At 54.4% G+C, this 25,523-nt stretch overlaps 1 protein-coding gene across 4 annotated transcripts in view; it reads left to right on the top strand.

Moving 5' to 3' along the window:
- The first annotated feature begins 842 nt into the window (after window positions 1–842).
- ACVR2B (activin A receptor type 2B) overlaps window positions 843–25,523 on the top strand; it is a 35,254-nt gene continuing 10,573 nt past the window's right edge. Inside the window, exons 1-10 of one of the 4 annotated variants that reach the window (XM_027088199.1) lie at window positions 848–1,326; window positions 19,394–19,601; window positions 19,911–20,020; window positions 20,175–20,326; window positions 20,409–20,552; window positions 21,049–21,192; window positions 21,516–21,664; window positions 23,104–23,218; window positions 23,859–23,997; window positions 24,091–24,819. In XM_027088199.1, the coding sequence (XP_026944000.1) occupies window positions 1,275–1,326; window positions 19,394–19,601; window positions 19,911–20,020; window positions 20,175–20,326; window positions 20,409–20,552; window positions 21,049–21,192; window positions 21,516–21,664; window positions 23,104–23,218; window positions 23,859–23,997; window positions 24,091–24,548 (1,671 nt within the window). In that variant the 5' untranslated portion in view covers window positions 848–1,274 and the 3' untranslated portion in view covers window positions 24,549–24,819. Of the gene's footprint in view, window positions 1,327–19,393; window positions 20,021–20,174; window positions 20,327–20,408; window positions 20,553–21,048; window positions 21,193–21,515; window positions 21,665–23,103; window positions 23,219–23,858; window positions 23,998–24,090; window positions 24,820–25,523 lie in introns of those variants that run through there. The other 3 variants (XM_027088200.1, XM_027088197.1, XM_027088198.1) reach the window with 3 other exon arrangements.

Raw genomic sequence — 25,523 nt, forward strand, 5'->3', positions numbered from 1 at the left:
CGGAGGAATCTGAGACAGAGAACAACAGGCCCCCAAGGAGGAAGCTGGGGAGTGAAGAGGATAGCCGAGACATTCGCTAGACAAGTTCAACTGCGGGGACCAGAGGCAACTGAGAAGTTTTGAAGGTGCAGAGTGCAGGGGTGGGGAGGGCAGGTGGATGGCAGTGCTTAGAACATTTGGGGTAAGGGTAAAGAAGAAAGTTGCTATAGGCCTTTTTCCACCTGCTGCTGCTCTGCGGGGCGGGGCTCGCACCCTCTCTCACTTGGATGGGTCCAATTCCAAGATCCCCAGCTGTGCCTTTGTGTGTGTGTGGGCGGGCGGGGGGTTGGGTTGCAGACGTGGGGGACCACTTGTCATTTCAGAGAAATCAGACTTTTTTCTGCCGAGTAGTTCATCCATCAATAAAGCACGACTCCTGTGGTTCACTGTGACCTCCATCTCAGGTGGGGAAACGGTGGCGTAGAGGGGAATTCAGGCCAGAGTCCGGGGGCAGCCCAGCACTCAGGGGTCGCACGGCAGGCTGCGTTCGGGAGCTTGGGCTCCATCCAGTGCGCGAAGCAAGAATCCCGGTGCCGCGGCCCCGGGGTCCCGGGGTCCCGGGGTCCCGGAGTCCCGGGCCCAAACCGCGATCTCTGCCAGCTCGCCCTGCCTCGCCCTCCAGTCCTGCGGTTTGCACGCGCCTCGGGAACGGCGCGGGCGTGGGGCGGGGCCTCCGTGTTGTTGTTTCTCTGGGGCCCCGCCCCTGAGGGGGGCGCGGACCACGCGGCCGGAGGGCCCGCCTCCCACCCCCTCCCCTCCCAGCTCGCCCGCCTCTTTGTATCCAACATCCGGGTTTCCCCGCTGGCTCGGCTCCGCGGCCGCGGCTCAGGAGCCATTTTGGACTCAGTTCAGCTCCCCTCCCCCCACCCCTCCCCCCGTTCATGGCCCCTCCGGACTCGGCCCCTGCGCCCCGGGCCCGGGCCCAGCCCCGCCGCGCTATGCCTGAGTCGGGCGCGCCCCGGCCTGCGCCCCGCCGCCGCCCCCCGGCCCACGCGTCGCCCCGGAGCCCGGGCCGAAGCCTGCGTCGTCCGCAGTGGCCCTGAGCCCGGCCCCGCCGTCCGGCCCTTGGAGCCTGCACGCTGCCCCGGGACGAAGGCTCGGGAAGCGCGCGGGGAACAAGACCGAAGGAAGGAGCGGGAAGAAGAGCGCAGCCGCCGCCGGGCCCTGCGCGCCCCGGGAGCGCCGCGCGGCCCTGCCCGCGGGCTCCGGGTGTCCGCGGGGCGGCGCCGCGGAACATGACGGCGCCCTGGGCGGCCCTCGCCCTCCTCTGGGGATCGCTGTGCGCCGGTAAGGACGGGGCGCGGCGTGGGGGGCGCGGGGCGGCTTCTGGCGCCGTGCGGTGTTTACCAACAAAGGGCGGGCCCGCGGCCTCCTCGCCTCACCACCTGCACCCAGCTTGCATCTCCCGGGGCGGGGACGGGGGGCGCGCGGGGCGCCCTGCTAGCTGATCTTGGGGGGATGATCTTGCCTGTGCGGCGGCCTGCGGGGCTCCGGTTCGCGGAGGCGACCCCAGGGTCGGGGTTCAGGCTACACAGGTGCGTGGAACCGAGAGAGAGTGAGAGAAAATCCCAAGCATGAGGAAGGTGGTCAAGCGGGGCAGGCAGATCTAATACGGGGGGTAGCGGGACTGTAGGTGCAGCAGCGGCTGGGGGCAGGATTGCTTGACCCTCAGAGCCACTAGGTGTAGCGAAGCGACGCGGGCCGCTTCACACAGCCCGGAGGAGTCACTTGCACCCCATCCCACCAGCGTCTGCGTGGTATTCCCCCGGAGGCGCGCCGTTGGCGCCGGCTCCTACCTGCGCCCGCTTTCCCTGCGGCGCCCGGGGACGCGAGGTGCGGCCACCCCGAGGGACTGCTTTGTTTTGGACTCCTGGGAGGGGAGGTGGGGCGAGAAGACAAACCAACAGGTCCCTATTCGTTCTGGCCACCGGGAAGCACGTGGCGGGGGTGGGTGACCCTCGCGGCCAGCGCTCGGCTCGCGTGAGGGTGTTTGAGGGTGTGTGGTTGCGGGTGTATAAAGCGGAGTTCCGCCGGGAGACCGCTTTTCCCCCAGGCCGAACCACTGATTTTCCTCTTCTAGCGGTGCTGGGACGCGCCCTGCTCCAGTGTGCGCGCAGGGACGGGCTCCGCGCTCGGCTTCGGACGGCTCCGGGTAGCCCTGGGAAGCGTGGGGAGCCGCGCATTAAAGCTCCAGGGAGAAGCCCGGGGCGGTCTCAGAGGCCGGTGTGCTGCAGCCCGGGAGCCTGGTCCTGCGCGTCTTTGTTCCCAGCCCCCATTACACTTGCAGCGCGGGTCCCCAGACGCCCGCGGTGGCAGCAGCGTAGAGTCTGGGAAACCCGCGAAGGGCGGGGCCGGGCGTGCAGGGGCGGGGCTGGGATCCCCCGGCTGCTGAGTGGGTGGGGAACGCGCATCTCCAGCTCATCCCCACTCCCACTCTACGCGCCTCCTTTGCAGTGTAGCAGGGTTTAGCTGTCGGCACCGAAGGCAAGTGAGTTCTCCGAGTGGGGCTTTGGAGCTGCGTAGCCTGAGTGCAGGGACCAAAGGATAGAGACCCCCTTAGTGGTACCTGGGCACAATATGGAAAGGGTGTCATGGATCTTTTGGAGACATTTCCTTTGTCGTAGATGCCGAGAGTTGGTGGTGTTGAACCTGTTCCTTTCTCTGCCTTTTAAGTGCTGCTTTGAGCTGCTTTTCCCCAAGAATGAGATCTCTGAAGTGAAAGGAAGGCATTGGCCTCTAGAGGGAAGGGCTGCAGCCTGACGACTTACTAGGCACGCAGCAGCTCACCTGACTGTCTGTGGATCCCTCCTGTAGGTGCTGGGCTTTTCCAAGACCATGTCTGCAGAGGGGGCCTCCTCCCAGGACAAGGACAGCCTCAGACCAAAACCCTCTCCCTAATTATCGCTGTCTGGCTTGGCCAGTCTCAGGTCCCTCCCTGATTATGCGGGCCAGGGCCAGGGTGGGATTGGACCCCTGGAAGGACTGTATTTCCCTTCTCTTCCCTGGCTTGGGCAGTGCTCAGCAGTGCATCTTGCAACGTGGGGCAGCCAGAGTTAGGACAGAGTCCACCAACCTGTGTTCCTGCCCTGGAGGAAAGTGGGGGTCACTGGGTGTTTCTAGTGGTGACACCAGCCAGTCCTTTGGTGGCCACTGCCCTGACTTGTGAAGAACTATGGGAAGAGCCTCGACAAGCCCAGGTGGGAGCAGAGCTGGCCCTCCTGTTCCTTTGACTTCCTTGATACCCTTCCTTCAAGTTCCTGGCTTGCTGTTTAGAAGTACCACCACTCCCTGCAGCACACAGTGCCCTTGTAGAAGGAGGATCTAGAACAGCACTGTCCAACGGAAATATAGTGTGAACCACACATATAACTTTAAATTTTTCTGGTATTTATGTTAATAAAAGGAAAAAGAAACAGGTGTGTCTTAGTCTCCTTGGGCTGACTGTGTGACTTAAACAACAACTCATTTTCTCACAGTCTGGAGGCTGGAAGTCTGAGGTCAGTGTACCAGCATGGTCAGGTTTTGGTGAGGGTCCTCTTCCTGGCTTGCAGATGGCTGCCTTCTCACTGCATCCTCACATGGGCTTACCTGGTGCTTGGGGTGGGGAGGTGGGGGGTTTGTGGGGTATTTTTTCCTCTTCCACTAACCCCATCATGGGGGCTGCACCCTCATGAACCAGTCTAACCCTTTGCAAAGGCCCCGTCTCCAAATACCATCGCATTGGGCATTAGGGTTTCAACGTACGAATTTTGAGGGGACGCATTCAGTCCGTGACAAGGTCAAATTAACTTTAATGGTATATTTTATTTAACCTAATGTATATAAAATAATCATTTCAACTTGTAATCAATATTAAAACAGACATTCTCCAATTTTTGTACTGTCATAAAAATCCACTCTGTATTTTATACTTACAGAGTATCCCAATTCAGACTTTGCACATCTCAGATGCTCAGTAGTCTCATTTGGCTAGTGGCTACCGTGTTGGATGGTGCAGGCCTAAAAGAAGAGGCAGAATTGATGCTGCAATAATGGTCCAGGGTACTTGTTACAAGATCAGTGTTAGTTAGTTTTGCACGTCTTCTGTATTCTGTGCCTGGCCCAGTGTCCTTGGGAAACAAGTCATCTGGCTCTTGCCTTGCAGTGGATATCCCAGACACACATCTGTGTATCCCGCAAGAACTCCTGACATCTGTCTCTGTACTTGAGGTTTAGATCAGGGCCTGTGGGTTGGAGAGTGTTCTGAGTGAAATGTCAGGAGCCGCTGGCTGGGGAGGAGGACCTGATTCCTGTCTGTCACATTGGGAAGTGCAGGCCTTGACTGCTCCAAGCTGTCCTCATAGGTGGGCTTCTCTCTGACTCAAAGATACTGTCCATTTCCTCAGGGGAGAAGTGTGTGTGGAATGAGTGAAGTGACCCTCAGGCCCAGTGTAGTGGTAGGTGTCAAGGATACGGACCACAGAGTCATGGGCTGTTGGTGCCCTTCCCCAGGGAAGGGTGTCCTCTGCTACCTGTCCTTGTACCTACTAAGAATTCCAGACTCTGCCCTGTCTGGCTGGCTGGGCTGCCCTTTGGGAGGAGTGGGCACCGTCCTCAGCTCTTAGAGATGCTTCCAAGGTAGATGAGGTAAGAAACTCACCCAGACTCCCTGGCTCTCCACCTGGGTGAGGACATAAGATCTGGAACCCCATGGCCTCCCACAGCTTGGGTGGGCTGCTGTGGTGCACTGCTCTGCAGGGTCTTTCTGGGCATCTTAATTCCCAAATAGCACCTGGACTTCCCCTGGCGCTTCGCCTAAGGAACTTCCTTTCTAGGGAGCCCAGTGAAGAGTGCCCGTCCTACACCATGGGCCCCTTTGAGAATCTCATGAAAGCTGTGGACCCTTCCCCCGCAGAAAACAAATGCAAATAAGAAAGAGAACCCATGTGAGAGTATGTGCATACGTTGTGCACACTCGCTGTTTGTACTGATACCAGCTAATTATGGCCCCCTGGATTGGACTCCGTGAAGGCCTGTCTGCCCTGGCTGCCCTGCCCATTGTACCAGTCCTGGCCGGGGGCTATGCACTGGGCAAGTTCCCACACTGCTGCCTCCACCTACCCTGTTCTAGCCACTGGGCATGACTTCTCCTTTACTTCTGCCTTTTGTGACCCTGCCCAGTGTTCACATGCCACCCCTGATCCACCCCCCACCCCCACCCCTTCCTTCAGGAAGCCCTCCCCTGAGTGCCTGTGTACTGCTACCTGGGAGCTTAGGGTAGTGCAAGTGAGGACCAAGAGACATCAGGTCAGAGTTTAGATCTACTTGCAGATACTGACCTGTTACCAGGGCCTGGGATCTGGCGGCTTAGGTCGGGGGGAGCTGGTCTGGGTAATACTTTTGAGAACGACACTGGGTAGACAGCCCTCAGGCAGGATCCTGGCTGGATAGACCTCATTCTAGAGCAGCGTTTCTACACCTTGACACTGTTGACAGTTTGGACCCCATGATTCTTTGGTGTGTGTGTGTGGGGGGGTGGAGGGCATCTTGTGCATTGTAGGATGTTTAGCAGTATCCCTTGGCCTCTACCCGCTAAATGCTAGTAGCACTTCCAATCGCGAAAACCGAAAATGCTCTGAGTGGAGGGGGCACAGATCACCTGATTGAGAACCTGATCTAGAATGTTCTCATGCCTTTAAAGGGACAGAGTTGTGGGCGGTGGGGTTAATGGCTAATACCACCCCCCGCCGCACACCGCCCCCCCCCCATCGGATTCAGGGTGGGAGGTTGGATTCTCAAAACCTAGGAGATTCCTGCTTCAGCCTCAGGGTTTGGTTCGAACTCGTGGTTTGGGAGTCCTGCTGGCCACCGAGGAAAGAATCCTGGCGTCCTTGAGTTTTCTCAGAAGTGGTTCGGGTTTCAGGGAGGCGGCGATTGTGGGTGGCCGGGCAGCCTGCCTGCCGCCCCCGCCCACCACCCTGACCGAGCCGCCAGGTTTGCAGCGCGCCTCGCCCGAGGGACCGGGGCCTCTGCGCCGCGCGGCGCCCCTGTGCGCGCACCTGGCAGCCGACGTGGGCCTAGCGGAGCGCCGGGCATGCCCTCCCCGGCGAGCCCAGCAAGCGGGCTGGCTGCCGGGCGCCCTGGGGAGGCGGCGCCGCCCTGGGCCTGGAGCTCCGAGCCCGTGGACCCTGGGGCGGGGGCGCCGCCTCTCCCCAAAGGTACGAGTGCGCGGCTCCACCCTGGCCGCGGGGAGGTGCGGTAGACTGCACGGCGGGAGACGGGACTGCGCCCGCACCGCGCGCGGGCCCAGACCCCGGGGTTGATCTCTACCGGCGCCTGTTGGTTGTGCTTGGCAGGCTGGCAGCCCGGCAGCCCGTGTTTGTCCTCCGCTCCTCCCCCCACCTACTCGTGGCTCGGCTGGGGAGCTTTATGGGGTCTCCTCTCTGATCTTGAACTCGGCAAAACACAGCTTGCTGAACTGGCAACGGATTACAGACGCTTCTTAGAGTAGGAGGAAGCACTCCCAAAGCTTCAGTTTCCAAGTTCTCCATGTCGCTGGTGTGTGAAGTGCTTATTTTAAAGGTTTTTTGTTTGTTTGTTTGTTTGTTTGCTGGGGTTGAGACTCTGCTTCCATCTCTTGGAGTCTTTCCAAAGTGGACTTTGTTGCCATCTCAGGATTCTTTATTTTTTTTCCCTTCCCTTCCACTCTGTCACCTGTTCTTTGTTCCGGAATAGACACCCACCCCCTTGTTTGGAGCTTCCTTTTTGGCCTTTCTCCACCAGACTCAGAGGCCTGCCATCCCAGCCCCAGAGGTGCCTGGTCCTTGAGGTCCTGGTGGTGCTGCTCCTGGAGGCCTAGGTTGTTGGGTGGGGGCGGGGATGGGGGAGAGTAGAGTCCGCTGCCCTCTTCTGAGTCTGTTTTTAAAGTTTCTCAGTGCTGTTTTTGTCTGAGACAATGGTAGGTACTGGAAACCAACTGGTAATGCAGGCCGAGGTTGTTTGGGGGTCAGCTGTGCCTCCCCTGGCCCAGGATCAGTCATGGTTTCCCGCATTTGGACAGCCCCATGCCTTGCCCTGGTTATCCCAGTCTGGCTATACACATACATGCACCTTTTTCAAACTCTCTCAGGGACTGGCAGCCCTAGCTGGGTGTTTTCATTCATGGGCACGTGATTGCTGGGACTGGGGGTTGGAAAGGAAGCCTGCCCCAGTGGGTGCATGTGAGTCCTCCTCCCAGGGGCCTTCTAGGGGCTGGGCCTGCCACTCAGTGGGACTTCTCTGCCTGGTTTCTGGGCTGGAGCTGAGGCGTTCTGTGAGGTGAGCGCATGTTCTTGTTTGCAAACGTTTCTCTACCGACTATTTCAGTTCCACTCTGACAACCAAGGAGGCTAAAATTAGTTCCGGGGAAGGAAAAGGAAGGCTGCTTGGAAACCCAAGCCCTTGGCTGGAGGATGGAGGAGGCTGCTTCCTGGGGCTTGGGCCCAGCATTTCGGAAGATGTGACCAGACAGCTGTTGTCTGTCCATCTGAGGAGAGGGAGGGGCCCCTGCTTACCTCCTAGACCTGAACCAGTGAAAACAGGAGGCTGACTTGGAAGCTGACGCTCTTGAGTGTTGATGCCAGGATGTTTTTTCCTTCTGGCTTGCAGTGGTGCCCAGTGTTTTTAGGTATGAGGACAATGCCTCTTAATGTCCAGTGTCATTGACGGTCCTCCTTCCCCCTTCCCCCTCATTGATTCAGAAAGCATGCATGAGTTCTCAGAGCCTTGGGCTGGCAATCGTGGGTTAAGAAACCCTTACTTTATATCCTGTTTGGGAATTTCCTTTTTACCCAAGTTTTACATTCCCTTCAGGTGCTCACAAGCCAGGCAGACCAGGGCCTTCCTTGGAACTGCTGGCTTGGGTGGGAGTGTGGGTGGGAATTGGAGGAGAGCCCTGTGGTCCAGGCCTCATAAGTAGAGCCCTTTGTGCCCTGGGGGCAGAGGAGATCAGGGTTCATCTGCAGCTGGGGCTTAGAAAATAGAGGGGCAGAGAAGTTAGGTGAATTCTGGTTTCCCTTCCCACCTGGCTGGCCCCTCCTGTGAACCCGCTACCTGAGAGTGGGTCCTGCAGGACTATGTGGGGGAGGAGAGCCAGGGCAATGCGGTCCTGTCTCCCCTACCCTGAAAAACCCCTCCCAAGTCTGCCCTCATCCAGGGGTCTCCTGGTTAGCCACCCTGACATATAGTTGAGTGGTGGTCACATTGGCCATAACTTCTTTTCCCATTTAAAATTTTATTAATTTTTAGTTTTACAAGTAATACATACGGATTCAGTTGCAGAAATTTAGATATTACAGATAAAACCGGGGTGTCTTTTACCAGCCTGGTCCGCCATCTGAGTCCTCCTCCAGAAGTGAGCCTTCTCAGGTTGGTGGATATCTCCTAGACGTTTGACATATGTATCTATAGAAGTACTTAGAGAAATAAAGCTTTTTTTTTTTAACCTAAAATGGTATTACTCTTTTTCAAATACTTAGCTGAAATATAAAATATGTATAGGATAGCGTAATTATCATAAGTGACATCTTGAGGAATTTTCACAAACTGAATATGCTGATATAATCAGCATTCAGATCGAGAATCAGAAATTTACTGCCCTCTCCCCAAGCAAGCCCTCTCTTGCTCCATTCCAGTCTCTACCCCTAAACCCCTAAGGGTAACCACTATCCCGACTTCTAACAGCATATGTTATTTTGGCCTGTCATTGTGCTTTAAATGAATGGAACGTTACAGGATGAACTGCTTTATGTCCATCTTTTGCTCACCATGTTTTGTGACTTGCGTCCGTGTTCTCGCGTGTCATGGCCTTTTTCTTTTAGCTGTGCCGTGCAGCATGTGGGATCTTAGTTCCCCCAACCAGAGGTTGAACCCATGAACCCTGCATTGGAAGTGCAGAGTCTTAACCACTGGACTGCCAGGGAAGTCCCTGTCATGGCTTTTTAAACTCAGAGATCTGTTCTGGCAATCTTGTTAATGTATATGGATCTACCTCAGTCTTTTTATTTATTTATTTACTTTTATTTATTTATTTTTGGCCCGCTGGGTCTTCATTGCTGCTCTTGGACTTCCTCTAGTTGCGGTGAGCGGGGGCTACTCTTCGTTGCGGTGCACTGGCTTCTCATTGCCGTGGCTTCTCTTGTTGCGGAGCACAGGCTCTAGGCACGTGGGCTAAAGTAGTTGTGGCATGTGGGCTTCAGTAGTTGTGGCTCGCGGGCTCTAGAGCTCAGGCTCAGTAGTTGTGGCGCACGGGCTTAGTTGCTTCGCAGCATGTGGGATCTTCCCGGACCAGGGCTCGAACCCATGTCCCCTGCATTGGTAGGCGGATTCTTAACCACTGTGCCGCCAGGGAAGCCCCAGGACATGTGTATTTTAAATTTTGATAGATATCGAGAAACGATTATACATGGTTATACTGTGTCTTGGTGGTGGTGGTGATGGTGGTGGTGTGTGTGTCCTGTGTAATGTTAGATTATAGAGGTTGGAAATAGCCCACCTGATGAAGGGTGCCCGGACAGGGAGGGTGCTCACTTCCACTGACCTGGTATCTCAGGAGCGCCAGAGAGGCTGCTTCCCATGTCTGAGGCTCCTGGTTACCGTGCCGACAAAGGGGAGGTGGCAGTGGACTAGCCAGGATATGGTCTGGGTTTGGGGTGGTTGTGCATGTGTGTGTCTGTGTGTGCTCACTAGCTAGGCTCCATGCTGCCTCCACCTCTCAGAGAGACTGAGGCTCTTGCCGAAGGTGGTGGGGAGCAGGGCTATACTGGTGCACCCTGTGTGTTTGACAGGCTCTGGGCATGGAGGGATCCTGAAGTCACGTGTGATGATAATGGTGGTAGGAGGTATGGGAGAAATTTGTAAAAGGATTATTTTAGAGTCTGGTGAGAGGCTTTTCACACCAGAACGGGTTCTGGTGAGCTTCAATTCCTGGCTGAGTGTGTGCCGCGTTTCCTCACACGATCTTCTGCCTTAACTGGCTGAAGAATTAAAGAAGACAATTTGAGACGACTTGTTCTCCAAAGCCCCTGCTTTCCTAGTCCCTTCTTCAGCATGCTCTCTACTCTTTCACTACCATTTTACTGGGATTCCTTGTGTGAGCTCCCATGTCAGGCCCTGCTCGTGGAGTTAGGTGGAAGTGGGTTAAGGGTACTGTTTCCAGTGTAAATGATGTCCCAGTCAGCTTTCCCACATGGTACAGGTGATGTGCACTGTCTGTGTATTAATCGGCTCAGGCTTCTATACCATGGAATACCACGGACTGGGTGGCTTAAACAACAGAAATTAGTTTTCACAGTTCTGGAGGCTTGAAGTCCAAGACCAAGTTGCTGTCAGGATTGGTTCTTGGTGAGTCCTTTCTCCTTGGCTTGCGGATAGCTGCCTTCTTGCTGTGTCCTCACACAGCCTTCTCTCTGGGTGTCTACACTCCTGGTGTCTCTTCTTCTTCTCTATAAGGACATCGGTCTTGTTGGGTTAGGGCCCCACGCATATGGCCTTAATTGACCTTAATTGCCTCTTTAGAGACCTTATTTCCTAGGACAGTCACATCGGTGGTTATGAATTTTGGAGGGGGACACAATTCAGTTCCTAAGGGTCTGAAATAATAAAGTTGGTAGAAAGTGAATTTTCCTCTTGAATTACACTTTGGAATGGAAGTTACTTTTTTCAGGACTCTGCTCTGGGGTCAGTGTTCTTCTCAATTGACACTTTCTATGGGTAGTCTTATCTCTACACTGGTATCTCAGTTGTTGTGTTTGTGTAGAGGTATCCCCTTTGGGTACTATATATGGTCCTGAAAATATATCTAAAACCTGGGTTAAAAGTAGATATGGTTAAAAAAAAAAAAAAAGTAGATATGGAAATTTCCTCTTTTGATGATCAGGACCAACCCTCTTTCTGAAAGCACCTGAAAAGATGGACAAACTGAGAAAACATCTCTGGTTGAAAGCATTGTACAGCTATCTCTCAATGCTGAGACCTACTAGGCCAGGATATGTGTGAGAAAAGAGGGCTTGGGTGGTGACTTTTACATTTGACTCTGTCTTCAGTTGCATACGGGCACCTGAAAAGCTGAGCCTTGCATTTGATAGCCTTGGGCTAGGAAGACAGGAATTGGAGTTCTAAAGAGAGGGTGGGTATAGTGAGCCCCTCTTTTTGGGTTGGGACCCCAAAGATGTAGAGGTGAGGGGGAGGCAAAAGAAGACAAACTCTAAAGTGGACTGAAGATGTGAGATGGTAGAAATCATGTTGCTTCTCAGCTTTCTCCACAGCCAGATTAGGAGTCTGTGTGATCAGTGGCCACTTGTTATATTTGCTTTCCAACTTCAGAACTTCATTTCTGTGGTGCTTTCCCGTTCTTTTTGTCCTTAAAAACCTTTTCTTTGCTGCGGTTTTAGTGGGGCTACAGGAGAGAGCAAAAATAGCATTTGTGTATAATCCTTGCCCTTCACCTGGAAGCTCTCTCACCACTGTCCTTCAGGAATGATGGGCCCTGGAGAAAGGCAAGTGTTTCAGAGAATGGCCCTGGACCCACACCTTGTTCCGTGGATGGTGCCAAGGAATTGTTTACAAAGTTCGAGGTTGGAAGTGACTTGAGGTGACCTAGCTTGATTCCTTGTTCCTAGGCTGATAGAGCTCCTTTCGTCACCCTTGGAGATGGCTCTTGAACTTCCATTTCTGGCAATAATAGTGAACAAAACAGCTGAAAAACCTCTTCATACAAGACACATAGAAATGCTGGATAAAGTATAACAAATATCCTTTTTACTTTTTTTTTTTTTTTTCTGCGGTATGCGGACCTCTCACTGTTGTGGCCTCTCCCGTTGCGGAGCACAGGCTCCGGACGTGCAGGCTCAGCGGCCATGGTTCACAGGCCCAGCCGCTCCGTGGCGTGAGGGATCTTCCCGGACCGGGGCACGAACCCGCGTCCCCTGCATCGGCAGGCGGACTCTCAACCACTGCGCCACCAGGGAAGCCCCAAATATCCTTTTTAAATGTATATGCATGATTGCATGTATAACAAAGTAAGGGACAAGCGAGAGTGGGCTGGAAGCTAGAGCTGTACTGCTTCACTGGTTAAAGCTGCTTTTTCCTGGGGGACTTTGCCTCTCTCCATAATTTAGAGATGTGGGTTTAGTAGCAGTGTGTGAGGCACAGGAGATAAGATGTGGAATTGAGACTGAGGCTCTCACATGATAAGACTTCCACAGCATTATTCATTCAGTGAAAGTATGGACTAGAGGGAACATTCTTTTGCTGATAAAGGGAATAGATAATAAAATTGTTGGTTGGTGGGGGGTGGGTAGTTTCACTTGAGAATTTGTAACTATAGATCTGTGCTTCCATGAGCTTGGAGTTGGAGTATATACCATCTGTGTTTCCTGGGAGTTAAGTAATTAAAGTGATTCCAGATTGGTAATGTCCTAGAGAATTTGGCAGAATTTGGCAGAAGCAAAAATATAAATTATCTCTGGAAGTTTGCCCCCTCAAACTTGGCTTCACTTTTTATTCCCACAGAAAAGGCCCCCACTGAACACAAGCGTATCCAAAAACAGAATCCAAAATTCCAAAACACACAGGGAAACAAGATACCATGAGTGAAATCATCAAAAGTAACAAGTGGCAGAAATAGATGTTCAGGAAGTTAAATTATGGAATTAGAAGTGAGGGATTTGGAAGTATGACAAAGAACAGAAGTATCAAAATTGACCAAGAAGGTTTTTTAAAAAATAAAACTTCTAGGGACTTTCCTGGTGGCCCAGTGGATAGGAATCTGCCAGCCAGTGCAGGGGACCTGGGTTCGATCCCTATCCGGGAAGATCCCACATTTTACAGAGCAACTAAGCCTGTGAGCCACAACTACTGAGCCTGCGTGCCACACTACTGAAGCCTGTGTGCCCTAGAGCCTGTGCTCTGCAGCAAGAGAAGCCACCACAGTGAGAAGCCTGCACACTGCAAAGAAGAGTAGCCCCCACTCGCCACATGCACAGCAATGGAGACCCAATGCAGCCAGAAAAAAAAAATATAGAACTTCTACAAATAAGAAAATAGATTAATTGAATTTATAAATTAAATAGAAGAACTAAACAGCAGATTAGACCCAGCTAAAGAGAAAATTAATGAATTGGAAGTTAGACCTGTGGAATTATCTGTAATGGTGCTTAGACACAGAATTGAAAATTGTGAAAGCAGAGTTAAGAGACTGGGAATGGTCTGATACTTGTAATAGGAATTTCAGAATCATAGAATAGGGAGATGGCAATATTCAAATTGATAAAAGCCAAGAATTTTTCAGGCTTGATGAAAGACATGAATCATCAGATTAAAAGCATATTCTTCCAAGCAGTACAAAGAAATTTAAACATGGACTTAGACACATAGCTCATAGTGAAACTGCAAGAAGCAGCTCTAAGAAAGCAGCCAGAGGGAAAAGATAGAGTATGTACAAAGTTAAACTAATAGTAGACGTTTCAGCAATAATGATGGAAGCCAGAAGACAGTGGAATAATATTTTCAAAATGCTGAGAGAAAATAACTCAACCTAAAAGTTTATGTTCTTCTAAACTGTCAGTGAGGAAAAAGAACAAACTAACATTTTCGGAAAGATGAACAAAGGCTTCTGTACCAAAAGATCTTTACTGAAGGAAGATGTTCATCAGGAAGGACAGTGGTCCTAGAAGGAAGAGTGGAGCTCTTCCTTCTAGGAAGGGTGAGCAGGCAAGCTGGAGAATGTATGGACTAATAAGAAAATGCTGGGCTTCCCTGGTGGCGCAGTGGTTAAGAATCCGCCTGCCAATGCAGGGGACACGGGTTCGAGCCCTGGTCTGGGAAGATCCTACATGCCACAGAGCAACTAAGCCCGTGCGCCACAACTACTGAGCCTGCGCTCTAGAGCCCGCGAGCCACAACTACTGAGCCTGTGTGCCACAACTACTGAAGCCCGCACGCCTAGAGCCCGTGCTCTGCAACAAGAGAAGCCACCGCAATGAGAAGCCCGTGCATTGCAACGAAGAGTAGCCCCCGCTCACTGCAACCAGAGAAAAGCCTGCTCGCAGCAACAGAGACTCAATGCAGCCAAAAATACAATTAAATTAAATTAAAAAAAAAAAGAAAATGCTGACTTTATAAAACACAGATAATATCTGCTTTGGGAGGCGGATAAGAAGAACAACTGATTAAATGTGGAACACAGATATTATGTTAAACTAATTTAATGTAAGTTGGAAGGAGGTAATTGGAGTTAGAACAATTAAGTTCTAATGAGGGATGGAAGAGATGTTGATTAACTTCAGGCTTTTAGCATAAATGTACATATTAAAACTTAAAGGCTAGCTTATAATAGGATAGAAATAGGGTACATTACTTCCAGACCAGAAGTGGCTGAAATAATGGAATTTAAAAAGATAATCCAAGGTGGTAGCAGTAGAGAAAAAACAAATTTAAACATAGTGGTAATCATAAATTTAACAGGAGTCAATTCTAGGATCAAAGACAGTGTTAGATTGAGTTGGGATAAAAAAAGATACAGAAAGATTTAAAATAAAAGTTGGAAAAAGATAAACTGGGAAAATACTACAAGAAATGTCATATAGCTATGCTAGTGTCACATAAAGTAGACTTTCTGGCAAAGAGCAAACAAATAAATGAAGGGGGTTACTATGTAGGAAGAAAAGTTTTATTGGAATCTGTAAAAACTTTATATAACCCAAAGGAAAAGCAGCCCAGCAGAAAAATGGGAATGGGTGCGAACAGGCAGTTCTCAGAAGGGGCTGATGAACACAAACATGATCACTCTCACAAGCAGTCAGGAAATGTGGATCAAAACCATGATGTATGATTTCACCCTGACCGGGTGAGCACACATCGGGCTGACGGTGTGGCTCAGGGGGGCTGGAGTCTGTTGGGCACATAAATTGGTACATCCACTTGGGAGAACAGTGTGACTGTATCCAGTGAGTTGGAGATGCTCATCCTTATGTCCCATATCTCTAACGTGTGGCTGTATTTCCTAGAGAAATGCACGCTCGTGGGCACCAGAAAACATGCAAAAGAGGATTCAGGAGGGTTCACAGAGGCAGTGCTTAAGTCAGTAAATGTTGTAAATGACCTAAAGGTCCAACAGGAGGATGGACACTTAGTTTGTGGTCAGGCCATACAGGGGACTGTTCTGTAGCACTGAGAATAAAGGCGTCACAGAGCATGTAAAGGGCATGTACTCTAGAGCCAGGCTGCCTGGTTTCAAAACCTGGTTTTGACACTTAATAAATAACTTGGGTAGAGTTATCCTCTTGTGTGAAAGAAGTTCAAAGAAACGTAGGCATGTTTAGGATTCTTTTCTGCCTCTTGTATGTATGTGCCATTCCACCCTTGCGTGTCCACACACACGTGTGTGTGTGTGTGTGTGTCTGTCTGTCTCTCTCGTGCTCTAGCCCTCCCCTTCGCCCCCCCCCCCCCCCCCCTTTTGGTTCCCCTTATTTCCCCCCCCCCCCCGCCCCTGCCACGGGCCATCCTCACTCTGGTCGTGGGAAGATGGTGAAGATGCTCCTGTGTGGATTGGGGGAGGTGGAGGCATAAACTTGGATACAGACACTGTGGCAGGGAGCCCTCACCTTCAGGACCCTTGGCTCCTCTGGAGGAACCTGCGGGGACAGCAGGTGTTCAGCTGACGGCTGGGCCCCCTGAGGGGGCAGGACTGGGGAGCCTGAAGCAGGGGCTCCCGGGAAGAAAGCCTGGCCGCTGTGTGTGTGGGACTGCCCCTCCTCTCTGGGCAGACCTGGGTGCTGGACCGTGAGGGAGAAGGCTAGGCTCGCCTTGCGCGGCCCCCTCTCGGGCGTGGTGGCTCCTGGGGGGGTGCGCTGGTGCAAGGGGCCTGAGGTGGACGTGGTGGCGGCTGGCACCGCATTCTCACCACTCTACAGTGTAGGTGGGCTGTGCCCGCAGGGAGGCGGGGGCTGCCGAGGGGCCTCCAGGAGCCAGGGGCAGGGTGCAGTGGCCCACTGGCTGCTGGGGTCCGCGCTACCTCTGGGAGTTGTTGGCTAAGTTAGATGCACCCCAAGGCCAGAGCTCGGGGGACCCCAGGGGAGGCGTGGCCCCTCTAGCTCCAAACCCTCCCACCAAGGCTCTGCCTCACCTCTTCATCCCTCTTCCTCTCCCTACTGGATTTTCCCCTTGTCTCCCCAGTGCAAGTCAGGTACATCCAAAGTCAGCTGGCCTGGGAAATGGACCTCAAGTGTCAAAGCCCATCATTTAGGTTCATCCCGCTCCTGGAATGTGGGTTCTGAGTAGAATCTGCATATATTCTTTCTTTTGGTGGTGGTGCGTGTCCAGGAGCGGGGTTTCTCTGTTCTCCCTGGACTGGGGGCTAAGGGAGCACTGGGGGCATCTTTCTGCCGAGGTGTAGGCCCCTTGGAACATAAGGGCTGCCTGCTGGGGACACTGACGCTGGTATACCTGCTTCCTTTGGAGGCTGCCGGTTGGCTTGGCTGGTGCTCAGGGGTAGAGTGAGCCCCTTGCCCAGGCGTCTGGGGGGAGGTTCCCCACAGGGCTCTGAGGCAGCACGTGAGAGGGATGGGCGAGTGGGCTGGGATGGGGGAGCCTCCTCTGCAGGGGGCCCCGGCTCTGTGAGTGTGGGCAGGAACCCTGTGTCTGTTAAAAGGCGGAGGCAGCCTTGTGGTTGGAGTGTTGCCAGAGGCTATAAATAGCTGAGTGTGTGCAGAAGCGGAGTGCCAGGGAGGAGGGGGAATCCCTCTCCAGCTGGCAGCAGAGTCTGGGTGTGGTGAGGGGGGGCATGGAGTCTCCCAGTCTCCCCTGGTCCCCCTGGGGCTCTGAATGCAAAGCTCTTTCAGGTTGGGTATGCACACTCCCAGCCTGACAGGGCAGGGAGCTTGTGCTGTGATGAAGTGGCATAGGCAGCAGGGCGTGTCAGGCTCTAATGTAACAGCCAATGTGCCAGGCATTGTGCTAACCAGCATTAAAATGCCTTAACTCATCTTGCTCTTGGAACAGCCAAGGAAGTAGGTTCTGTTATCATCCCCTTTTCATGAGTGGGGAAACGGAGGCACGGGGTGGCTGGATCACTTGCCAGTAAGCATCAGAACCAGGACTTGAATGGGGTCATGGGCACCTTTTGTTTCCAGTTGGTCTGTAGGAGGATCTTGTCAGGTGGGGGTCCAGTGTCATCCTGAACCCTTGGGTCCTACCTGGAGCCTTGAGATTTGGACTTCCCAGCCCTGACCACCTGGGTCCTGGCCACACGGTAGTGGCCAGAGGGGTCTCTGCCTGATCAGCAGCTTGGAGAGAGGAGCTGGGCCAGCCTTGGGCCATTCCTGATGTCTGCTGGCCTCTCTTGTTCGGACTCCTTGCCTTATGCAGGGGGTGGGGGCTTGTTGTCTGAGTGGAGATGGAAGCTCCCCTGAGGACCCTAGGGCTTGGGCTGCAGGCTGAGGCCACCCCTCCTGTTTTCCCCTCCCTTCAGAATCCTGCTGTAGCCAGGAGATAACTCTGTCCTTCTGTCCTTCTGTCTGGTCCTTCCTTCCTTCATACATCCATCCATCTATCCGGTCTGTGTCTGGAACTGGTTCTAGTACTCGAGACAGTCAAGGCTTCTGCAGTTAAAGCATCAGCTTTGCAGTCCTGTGGGGGAAGCCTGACATTTAAAAAGCAGTTGTCAAGCGCATTTGTAATGATTTGTCTCTTTCTTTCTTTTTTTTAAAATTATTTCTTTTTAAAATTTTTGTCTGTGTTGGGTCTTCGTTGCTGCGTGTGGGCTCTCTCTAGCTGCGGCGAGCAGGGGCCACTCTTCGTTGTGCTGTGCGGGCTTCTCATCACGGTGGTCTCTCCCGTTGGGGAGCATGGTCTCCAGGTGCACAGGCTTCAGCAGTTGTGGCTCGCGGGCTCCAGAGCGCAGGCTCAGTTGTTGTGGCGCACAGGCTTAGTTGCTCAGCAGCATGTGGGATCTTCCCCGACCAGGGATCAAACCCGTGTCCCCTGCATTGGCAGGCGGATTCCCAACCACTGCTCCACCAGCGAAGTCTCTGTTTTGTTTCTTACATGAGTGTTCATTATGTTATTTTCTCTGGGGAGTTATCTTTGGTTACATTATTTTTACACTTCTTGAATGTCTGAAATAATCCTTTAAACAACAACAGGCAATTAGTCAAGGGTGATAAATTAGGTGATGGAGGAAGCACAAAGGCCTGTGGAAGTAGAGAGAGAAGAGCCAAAATATAAAGGAGAAAGTTGTGAGCGTCTTGCAGCCAGAGGTGATAACTTGTGCTAAGCCCAGAAGCCCAGCTTGGGGGTCTGCCCCGCAGGTCAGGTCTCCTGGGACCCGTACTAGAATTGCTGCTGTGGATGCAGTGGGCCCCCTGAGCCCTCTGGACTGGGGGCTTTGCAGAGCACAGCCGCCGAATGCTGCTGCAGGTGGGCAGGAGCCTGTGGGCATTGTCGGCGTCAGCCTCGGCCCTGCGGCTGGTGCTCGCTTAGCCGTTGGTCTCCGAGGTCCACCCCATCCCCTCAGCCCTGTTTCTCACTAGTGGAGCTGCTCTGAGACAAGGCAGAGACAGCGGCAGGAACCTGCCCTTCTAGTTTCTCAGACGTGGTCCCAGAGGTCTGCATCAGAACCACCCGAGACAGAGGGGGTTGGTTAAAGACATAGATCCAAGGACTTCCCTAGTGGCACAGTGGTTAAGACTCCGCGCTCCCAATGCAGGGGGCCCGGGTTCGATCCTTGGTCAGGGAACTACATCCCACATGCATGCCGCAACTAAGAGTTCTCATGTCACAGCTGAGGAGGCTGCCTGCCGCAACTAAGACCCGGCACAACCAAATAAATAAATTAAATGAATAAAAAAAAAAAACGTAGATCCTGCCCCCACTCCAAATGGATGGGTCTGGGCAGGACCCAGGAATATGCATTCTTTAAAAAAATTATTTGGTTGGGCAGGGTCTTAGTTGCAGCAGACAGGCTCCTTAGTTGCAGCACGTGGGCTCCTTAGTTGTGGCATGTGAACTCTTGGTTGCGGCATGCATGTGGGATCTTGTTCCCTGACCAGGGATCGAACCAGGGCCCCCTGCACTGGGAGTGCGGAGTCTTAGCCACTGAGCCACCAGGGACATCCCAGGGATATATTTTTAGCACCACCCTCCCGCCCCACCCGGATGACACAGTGATTCTGACCGTGCCCTGGGATTTTGAGGCCCCCTCCGTTCATTGCTGTTGCTGCAGGGAAGCAGCCCCCCTCCCACCCAGGAGCCCCCCACTGTGCATCTGGCTGTCAGTCTGGCCCCCTGCCTCGCTCGTGGGCCTGGGGCTACTCGGCAGCAGCTCTCTCCCCCGCCACAGGTTCCGGTCGCGGGGAGGCCGAGACGCGGGAGTGCATCTACTACAACGCCAACTGGGAGCTAGAGCGCACCAACCAGAGCGGCCTGGAGCGCTGCGAGGGCGAGCAGGACAAGCGGCTGCACTGCTACGCCTCCTGGCGCAACAGCTCAGGCACCATCGAGCTCGTCAAGAAGGGCTGCTGGCTGGACGATTTCAACTGCTACGACAGGTGCCAGTGCCCCTGGGGCTGGGTGTTTGGAGCTGAGGCGGGGACACACGGGCTCTCGTGGCAGCCTGGGCGAGCAGGGGTGGTGCTGGGTCCCTGCCCCTGTTGCGAGGTCCCCAGGAGGGCTCTGGGTGCATGCCCACCCTCTGTTGTCCCTCCTGACCCTGGGTCCCGCTTTAGGAGAAGTGGGCTCACACTCCCCCTGCCCCCCGCCTGGTTCCCTGTGGGGTTCTTTGTGGGGAGGGGTTTGGCTGGGCCACCCCGGGGAGGCTGTCCCACACCTGAGGAGCGGATGGGAAACTGTTCCTCCAGGCAGGAGTGCGTGGCCACCGAGGAGAACCCCCAGGTGTACTTCTGCTGCTGCGAAGGCAACTTCTGCAACGAGCGCTTCACCCACCTGCCCGAGGCGGGCGGCCCGGAAGGTGAGGAGGGGGGAGCGATGTGGGCCGGCCTTGGCCCCCCACCGAACGCTCAGCTCCTCTGTGGGGTGGGGAGTAGCCACAGGGCTCTTTGGTCTGGCCCTGGAGGTGTGCGGGTAGGCGGACTGTGTGACGCCGGGCTCCGTGTATCCCCCAGTCACGTACGAGCCACCCCCGACAGCCCCTACCCTGCTCACTGTGCTGGCCTACTCGCTGCTGCCCATCGGGGGCCTCTCCCTCATTGTCCTGCTGGCCTTCTGGATGTACCGGCATCGCAAGCCCCCCTATGGCCACGTGGACATCCATGAGGTGAGATGGGGTTGGCTTGGGGCCGGGCAGGGTAGACGTGGGGAGGCCAAGCCAGATCCTATTAAGCCCTCGATCCCCCCAGGATCCTGGACCTCCACCCCCATCCCCTCTGGTGGGCCTGAAGCCACTGCAGCTGCTGGAGATCAAGGCTCGGGGGCGCTTTGGCTGTGTTTGGAAGGCACAGCTCATGAATGACTTCGTGGCTGTCAAGATCTTCCCACTCCAGGTGCGTGTGTGCCTGCGGGGCCCAAGCTCTCTGCCCCAGGGCAGTCCACATCCTGTACAGCTGGGATGAGAGAGGAATGGGCCCCATTGGGGATGGTGATGTTCACCGTGGGCCTAGGGTAGGGCTTCGCAAAACTTTGATTTGCAAAACCTCAATCCAGTCTGGTTTTCAGGGTTTTGTTTTGCCATCAGGTTCTGCTTAGGGGCCCTAGACACCAGGCTACCCCGAGCAGTTGCCTGGGACACTTGGCAAAGCCAGGCCTGCTCTGCTTCTCACTGATTGTGTGGTCCTGGGCTCCTCACTTCTGTCTCTGGACCTCAGTGGCCCCCTTTGTAAATCAGGTGCTGGCCTTGGTGATCTCAGGGGTCACTGTTGGTCTGGGTCCTGGGCCTGGCTCAGTCCTGCTCCACCTCCCTTACAGAGGCTGAGGTTGGGGTTAGTGGGCAGCTGCAGGGTGGCATGGCTGTGGTGAGGTTCAGCCGCATCCCTGCCTCAGGACAAGCAGTCATGGCAGAGTGAACGGGAGATCTTCAGCACACCTGGCATGAAGCATGAGAATCTGCTGCAGTTCATTGCCGCCGAGAAGCGAGGCTCAAACCTGGAGGTGGAGCTGTGGCTCATCACGGCCTTCCATGACAAGGTGAGCACACCCTGTGGACCCTGCTCCCACGGGAGGTGACCGTGGGCCTCACTGGCCTTCCCCTGAGGTCGCCCATCATGGGTGTGGACACGAGGGTCTGCAATAAGAACCCCTCGCCCTGGGATCAGTTCTTACGAATGGGAGTAGTGACTTCATGATTATCACTCTCTGACGACTCCCCCTTCCCAGCCCCTCCTGGCCTCATGAATTCCAGCATCCGGGGGTCGGGGGTGGGAAGCCCAGCCAATGGTCCATGGAGATGGCCCTCCAGGGGCTGGGCTGGATCCTGTCCTCCTGTGCCGAGTCTGTGCTGTCCCCTCTAGGGCTCCCTCACGGATTACCTCAAGGGGAACATCATCACATGGAATGAACTGTGTCACGTGGCAGAGACAATGTCAAGAGGCCTCTCATACCTACACGAGGATGTGCCCTGGTGCCGTGGCGAGGGCCACAAACCGTCTATTGCCCACAGGTACCTGGGTTAGCAGTTGCCCTCTCTGCGCTTGACCTGGAGCTGCAGAGAGGGTTGGAGGGTGAGAGCAGGGCCTGGGGGTCTCAGTTTCATAAACGTGGTTAGCTGCTCTGTGGTGTGTCAGAGGCAACAGCACAAAACCCTTTGCCCACCTGACTCTTCCCCTGCCTTCTGCCCGCGTCCCCTGCAGGCTGTGGCCTCGCAAGTCAGTTCTCTGGTGCCCTCCAGTGGCCGCAGGAGGAAGTGCCGACTGCTGACTAACTTTGGAGAGTTGATTTAGCAGGTCTCAAACTTTTTGGTTAGGATCCCTTTACACTCCTGTGGGTTATGGCTGTTGATATTTGCTGTATTAGAGCACACATATTCCATTAACTGTCAGAATGATGACATGTGTGTGTAGCCTCTGGAAAACTCTATACTCTTGGGAGAATGAGCTTAAAAAAAGGCAAATAACAGATTATTATGAAAAGAATGCTGACCTTGCAGATCCCCTGAAACAGTCTCAGGGATTCACTGGGGTCCTTGGATGGTGCTTTGAGAGCCACTGTGCCACCTCCTCACCACAGTGGCAGGCACTGCTCTAAGGACTTAGAAACACCAAGTCATTTCAGCCTCATTACTGCCCTGTGAGATAGGTACTGTTTTTCTCTGCCTGTCTTACAGGTGAAGGAACAGTGGCACAGAGAAGTAGACCTAGTGTAGTGTGGTTCTGTGGCTGTGAGGTAGGGAGTGAGCCTCGAATTCCAGGGTTCAAAGCTGAAGGGCCCCGATGGTAATAACATTAATGACATAGGAGGTTGACTGTATGAAATTGCCATTGTTGTAGGTCAAAAACGGTTGAATGTCGACTCTTCCATATGGTTCCACCTAACGGTAGTGCATAGTAAGTGTGCCAGGGGTGTCCCTAAACATTCGTCCATCGGTTTAGCCCTCACGGCAAGGCTGAGACAGGCGCGGGGAGATTGAGGACCTGCTAGGGAGGGGCCGGGCTGAATGCAACCTCAGCACCCGCTCCGCTGCTCCCGTAGCGGCTCGAGCCTCGGGGGCCTGCTCGGAACCCAGGCCAGTTCACTGAAACTTCTCTTTTCACTCACATCCCAAATAGTGTAAATTCTTCCCAGGAAACTCACATCCCTGGCTGCTATGCCCCCTCCTCAAGCCCTCTGAGAATGTGAGGGCTGGCCTTCGATGCTGGGCACCGGGCTGGGGTCAGCGTTGCCGCTCTGGTGGGAGTGCAGTTCTGGACTCTCACACCAGTGGAGGGAGGCGTCCTAAAGCTGCCTGCCCGTGTGGCTTCATGGAACTCCACCCTGGCGCAGACCCTGCTCCCCACGGGTGGGATGGCCTGGCCTGGGGTCTCTGGGAATCAAGGTGGGAAGCCAGGAGGAGGGTCAGTTGGACCACATGTTCGAGTCTGTCTCAGTCCATTGTCTCCACAGGGACTTTAAGAGCAAGAATGTATTGCTGAAGAGTGACCTCACGGCCGTGCTGGCTGACTTTGGCCTGGCTGTTCGGTTTGAGCCAGGGAAACCTCCGGGGGACACTCATGGGCAGGTGACGAGCCTCAGGGGGTGCGAGACGTGGGGGCATGGGTGGACGCTGCCCTTCTGGTGCTCAGCTGGGAGGGGGCAGGGGTTGCCCCGCGAGCTCAGAGCTGTCTGAGAACTCCAGGAGCAATGCTCTCTTTCACCCATGGGGAGAGCGAGGCCTGGAGGGTGGTGTGGTTTCCCAGGCCAGCCAGTGGGAAACAGATTTCCCTTCCTCTTTCAGTTGTAATTATTAAACAAGATAAAAATAAGATAAATAAGAGTATACTAAGAATCCAAACCAGAAACCTAGAAAAAGTAACCTAAGGTTAAGCCTAAGCAAATCGTCCTAAAACAACGGCTATTACTATTTTTAAGTATTCTCCCCCTTCTGCTTTTGGCGTGCGTCTCAGTGAAGTACACATCATCTGTGTAGCCCCTCGTGGAGCTGATGGAGGCAGCAGTTCATGGTAGATTACTGCTGTCTCGAATGACACTTTACAGTCGTCATTACTTCATGACCCCGGGGCCCCCCGGGGATGTGGTGCGTCAGGGACGGCCGTCATTGTCGATGGCCCTGCTGTGCACACGGCTGTAGCTCCTGTGTCCAGCTGTGAGTGCATTTGTGCGTGGTTGGTGACTGCAGACCCTCCCCTGTCCCCGTGCAGGTGGGCACACGGCGGTACATGGCCCCTGAGGTGCTCGAGGGAGCCATCAACTTCCAGAGAGACGCCTTTTTGCGCATCGACATGTATGCCATGGGCCTGGTGCTGTGGGAGCTCGTGTCCCGCTGCAAAGCTGCCGATGGTGAGCAGGACGGGAGCCCTGAGCATTCTGGGTGTGTGGGGGGGTGTGGCTGGGCGTTAGGGTGACCCCGCCGGGCTCTCTCTCCACCCCCAGGACCTGTGGACGAGTACATGCTGCCTTTTGAGGAAGAGATTGGCCAGCACCCGTCACTGGAGGAGCTGCAGGAGGTGGTCGTGCACAAGAAGATGCGGCCTGCCATCAAGGATCACTGGCTGAAACACCCGGTGAGGGGCCTGGGGGGCAGAGAGGGCAGCCCCTCCCATGTGTGGCAGGGTCAGAGAGAGGGGCCGCAGGCAGCGGGACAGCCCCTCCGCCCCTGCCTGGTCAGAGGCCACTTGGTGCAGTGCCTCCCTTCCACCAGGGGAGCGTCTGGGGAGGTTAGTGCTCTGCAGGGAGGTGGCTCTGGTTTTGGCCACAGAGAGCGATGGGGCCTGACAGCTCCGTCAGAGCCCTGGTTGCCCCCGTGGAGCACTGGTGCAGTGGAGCCCACTGGCCCTGGGCCTGACACATGTTGGTTGGAATCCTGGATCTGCCGGTCAGTAGCTGGGTAACTTCCGGCAAATTGCTTTATGTCTCTGAGCCTTTGTCTCCTCAGGATAGTAATAGATTGAAGGAGTTACTGTACATCACCAGGCAGGACACCTATCACATAAGTGCTTAATATGGCTTAGCTCTGTGGCATCTGGGCCCCACCAGTCTGGAGATACCATACAAAAGACCCCAGCTATGGGCTTCCCTGGTGCGCAGTGGTTGAGAGTCCGCCTGCCGATGCAGGGGACATGGGTTCGTGCCCCGGTCCGGGAAGATCCCACATGCCGCGGAGCGGCTGGGCCCGTGAGCCATGGCCGCTGAGCCTGCACGTCCGGAGTCTGTGCTCTGCAACGGGAGAGGCCACAAAAGCGAGAGGCCCCCGTACCGCAAAAAAAAAAAAAAAAAAAAAAAAAAAGACCCCAGCTATGTAAATCATTACCTTTCTTGGAAGGATATTTGCCTCCAGCTTCATTGAGTCCTTCCCCCTGCTACCCCAGGGTTAATTCAGAAGAGGGACATCCTTGGGGCCAGTGGGAGCTAGCGCTCTCACCATGTGGTCTGGGGTCGAGCTGTGGAGGCCAAGTTCAGCTGCCATGCTGCTCCCTGGAGCCCAGAGCCGCAAATGGAAAAATCTTAGGCATCAGGAGAGGGAAGCTGGGCCAGGAACTTACCTTCTGCCTCAGAGACCTCCTCAGTCTCCCAGGGCAGAGAAACTGGGGTTGCCAGTCCAGTTGCCTGATGAGGAGCAGATCCAGAGAGGTCTGAGTGTGTCCTATGCTGAGCAGGCCGGATTGCCCCTGGGTGTGGGCATTTTGCCCATCCTGCTGCCTTTCCCAGCTGCACACAGTTGGTTCCAGCACAGGGTGTCACGCCACGTTCCCTGGACTCTGGGGAGGTGTCCAGGGCTATGGGGGACAGGGTGGGATGAAGCCTTCCTTTTTTCCCACTGTGACTGCACTTTGGGCCCTTATGTGGTTTAGGCTTGGCGTAATAAG

The sequence above is a fragment of the Aethalodelphis obliquidens genome, unplaced genomic scaffold, assembly GCF_003676395.1.
Source record: "Aethalodelphis obliquidens isolate GAN/ISIS:26980383/991018 unplaced genomic scaffold, ASM367639v1 scaffold62, whole genome shotgun sequence".
Classification (NCBI taxonomy): Eukaryota; Metazoa; Chordata; class Mammalia; order Artiodactyla; family Delphinidae; genus Aethalodelphis; species Aethalodelphis obliquidens.